We start from the raw sequence: 3,726 nt of genomic DNA on the forward strand, positions 1-3,726 counted from the left end.
TCCTGCAGACACGCAAATTTGTGGAAGATTGATGAGTCTTTATCGTGCGCACCTTTACGATTTACCTGCTCTTTGCAGGTTCAGAAATACAACACCACCCAGATGACCGGAATTAGTTTCTTTCTTTTATTAAAAACAAACAAAAACAGCACGAACATTATATCATCTCATTGCAATGTCTTTTTTGGCCCTTCCAAACGAAACAAACAAATGTACAATTACGCCCAAGACACAAATGTCACTGCCGGTAACGGAGGTAGGATATTTGCTGACGGTTCTCCAAATGCGTTTCGTGCAATTCGTGCCATGCAATATAGTACTGCCCCCACCCTTTAGAGACCAGGGTGACAGCGAAGGCCTATGGTGTGAAAGAATTACAGATTTAATGGGACAGCTAGTTCTGCGGAATGGAATCGTTGGATTAATGAGCTGTGTGAAGTTTGGGGTATAAAGGGAAAATCGAACACAAGTGCGCAGGGGGGGGGGAGAATAAGATTGGCCAAAAAAAAAAAAATCAGGTTGCGCCCTTCCATGCCTTTTGTGCCCCCCCCCCTTTGCCGAAACGGTTCCTAAAAGATGAACTGCCATCCTTACATGTCTTCGGTCATAACCTTAAGGCTATTTAAGACCAGGTTTTAATTGTTTGTCCCTTTAAGGAGAGTTAATCGCAACAGAATGCTTTAAAAAGACCAAAGCACGCTGGCGATGCGTGTGTGTATACAGATATACTCCTTATGCCTTTGAGTGGCACGCGCCCGGAGCCCTGGGTTCTTGCACCTCCGAGTTTCTGATTGGCTGCGGGGCAGCTCCTGCTTGTTCATTCTGCGCCCTCATTGGGCGAGAGTCTCAGCCAGCGGTACTTCAAAGCAGGCGCTCCCCACACTTAGGCTGAGTTTAGCTTGTCCAGAGCCAGGAGTGTACTTAGTGGCGGCGGAGTACAGCGGGGAGCTGGGAGGGACGCCGCGCAAACCCGCCAGTCTGCGCGCAAGGCAGAGCCCCCCCCCCCTTCCGAGCCCAGCGCCCAGCCAAGGGACTTGGCTATGGCTACGTCTATTCTGGGGGTAAGTCCGGAGACGCGTCTCCATCCACCCGGGCACGGTCCTAGTTTTAAGGTGATGCATATCGTTTCTTCTTCGTCTTTTTTTTTGGGGGGGGGGGTGTCACCGCGACCCAAACTGTTGGTGTAGCGGGAGGCGACGGCTGTGCACCTGGCGAAGGGAGATGCGCTGAATAAGGTTCCACCGAAGGCGGCTTGTTAAAGATCCTTTTTGCTGGCCGCTTTGATTTGTCCTGACTCCGATGGTGTGGTTCTCTCCCCCTCCCCTCCCGCGGCTTCTTTTCCTTAACATTTGCCGCGTTTGAATGGCTTCCTTCTCGGGTTTACCGGCCACATCTTCCAGAAACCCCGGTTGGCTGTATTTACGTTCTCGTGCCGTTTCTTTCTTCTTCTTTTTCGCTAGATTAGAAGGCTTTAGATAAAGCGCATAGTTTTGCTCGGTAGCTTTGCTTTTTAAAAGACCGGCTTGATTCAACCGCCGCCACAACAACAAAAAAGAGAATCGCGGCCCTGCCTTGAAAACCTTGCGTGGAGAGACCAGGCGTGCTTTTTAAATAAAACGAGCGCTTGCGTTGCGATTAGCACAGGATGTCGCGGTGGGCATAGCATTCGGTGCGCGGGGGGGGGGGGTTTCCTTCTGAAGCGCCTGGGAAGTGGCGGGGAGGACATCGCAAATTAAGACGGAGGTGGACGGGACTGGACCCGAATGGGAGTTTCTCCTTTCCCAACAAAATAGGACCGAAGGCGTTCAGTCGCGGCCAACTTTTCTTGCGGGGAGGCGTGGGGGGGGGGCGGTTTGGTGGCCCCCTGGGCGCTGGAAAGGAGGGCGGATGGCGCGTCCGGTTGGGGGCGAGAAGGCACGGGCGGTTGTGCCTCGCCTTTGCCGCTCTCTAGAGGCACACGCCTCCCACCTGAAGTCTCCAAACTCTGCACGGGGTTTCGCTCGGGAGTTTTGTTTTGGCGTTTTGCTCGGGGGCGAAGCTGACCGGCTCCGTTTTGTCTCTCTCCCTCTCCCCCCCCCCGGCAGGAAGAGCCACGCTTCGGAACCACCCCCCTGGCCATGCTGGCGGCCACCTGCAACAAGATCGGCAACACCAGCCCGCTGACCACCCTGCCGGAGTCGAGCGCCTTCGCCAAGGGCAGCTTCCACCCGTGGAAGCGCTCCACGTCCAGCTGCAACCTGGGCTCCAGCCTGTCGGGCTTCGCGGTGGCCGGCAGCCGCGGCTCGGGGGCGCTGGGGGGCGGCGGCGGGGGGGGCAACAGCGCCTTCTGCCTGGCCTCCAGCTCGCCCACCTCGTCGGCCTTCAGCAGCGACTACAGCGGCCTCTTCTCCAACTCGGCGGCGGCGGCGGGGGTGTCCCCGCAGGAGGCGGGCGGGCAGTCGGCCTTCATCTCCAAGGTGCACAGCTCGGCGGCCGAGAGCCTGTACCCGCGGGTGGGCATGGCGCACCCCTACGAGTCGTGGTACAAGTCGGGCTTCCACTCCACGCTGGCGGCGGGCGAGGTGGCCAACGGCGCGGCCTCGCCCTGGTGGGACGTGCACGCCAACCCGGGCTCGTGGCTGGAGGTGCCGGGCCCGGCGGCGGCGGCGGCGGCGGCGGCGGGGGGGCTGCAGGGCTCGCTGCACTCGGCCGCCCCGCAGGCCGCCCTCCACTCGCAGCTGGGCGCCTACAACGCCGCCGACTTCGGCTCGCTCAGCCACTCGGCCTTCAGCTCCACGGGGCTGGGCTCCACGGCCGCCGCCGCCGCCGCCTCGCACCTGCTCTCGGGCAGCCCGCACCTGCTGGCCCAGGAGGGCTTCAAGCCCGTGCTGCCCGCCTACACGGACTCCAGCGCCGCCGTGGCCGCCGCCAGCGCCATGATCTCCGGGGCCGCCGCCGCCGCCGCCGCGGCCGGGGGCGGCTCGTCCCGCTCGGCCCGCCGCTACTCGGGCCGCGCCACCTGCGACTGCCCCAACTGCCAGGAGGCCGAGCGCCTGGGGCCGGCGGGGGCCAGCCTGCGCCGCAAGGGCCTGCACAGCTGCCACATCCCCGGCTGCGGCAAGGTGTACGGCAAGACGTCGCACCTGAAGGCGCACCTGCGCTGGCACACGGGCGAGCGGCCCTTCGTGTGCAACTGGCTCTTCTGCGGCAAGCGCTTCACGCGCTCCGACGAGCTGCAGCGGCACCTGCGCACCCACACCGGCGAGAAGCGCTTCGCCTGCCCCGTCTGCAACAAGCGCTTCATGCGCTCCGACCACCTCAGCAAGCACATCAAGACCCACAGCGGCGGCGGCGGCGGCAAAAAGGGCAGCGACAGCGACACGGACGCCAGCAACCTCGAGACGCCCCGCTCCCAGTCGCCCGACCTCCTCCTCCACGAGCCGCGGCCCAAGGACTCCGCCGCCGGACCCAATGACTCCTAGGGGGCACTTTGGGGGAGCGGGAGGGCGGCAGGGGGGGAGGGCAGCCAAGCCAAGCGTCGCTGCGCAAGACTTTCGCCTTGGAGACTTTCGGAGAGACTTGCTTGCTGGAGAGCCTTGAACCCGGCCGGAAGGGCACCGGCGTGGACACAACCAGCCACCCCCGCCCCCAAGCGATCCCGAGGCGACCTGCTCTTCCTGGCGAAGAGCAACCGAAGCGGCTGGAGATCGACCCCTCCCCTGTCCCCAAAGCGGACTCAGCGGAGCA

General features: G+C 62.1%; 1 protein-coding gene across 1 annotated transcript; it reads left to right on the top strand.

The window, feature by feature from the left end:
* Positions 1–961: 961 nt before the first annotated feature.
* SP9 (Sp9 transcription factor) lies at positions 962–3,461 on the top strand. The gene is made up of 2 exons (XM_056861573.1): positions 962–1,061; positions 2,085–3,461. Exons 1-2 carry the CDS (start codon positions 1,041–1,043, stop codon positions 3,459–3,461), a joined length of 1,398 nt encoding a protein of 465 aa, XP_056717551.1. The 5' UTR covers positions 962–1,040.
* Positions 3,462–3,726: the final 265 nt, after the last annotated feature.

This window comes from Euleptes europaea, chromosome 15 (genome assembly GCF_029931775.1).
Source record: "Euleptes europaea isolate rEulEur1 chromosome 15, rEulEur1.hap1, whole genome shotgun sequence".
Taxonomy (NCBI): Eukaryota; Metazoa; Chordata; class Lepidosauria; order Squamata; family Sphaerodactylidae; genus Euleptes; species Euleptes europaea.

Coding starts and splice junctions, on each gene's coding strand:
- SP9 (XM_056861573.1), top strand. CDS start 1,041: ATGGCTACGTCTATTCTGGGG. Junction 1,062..2,084: donor TGGCTACGTCTATTCTGGGG/GTAAGTCCGGAG, acceptor CCCCCCCGGCAG/GAAGAGCCACGCTTCGGAAC.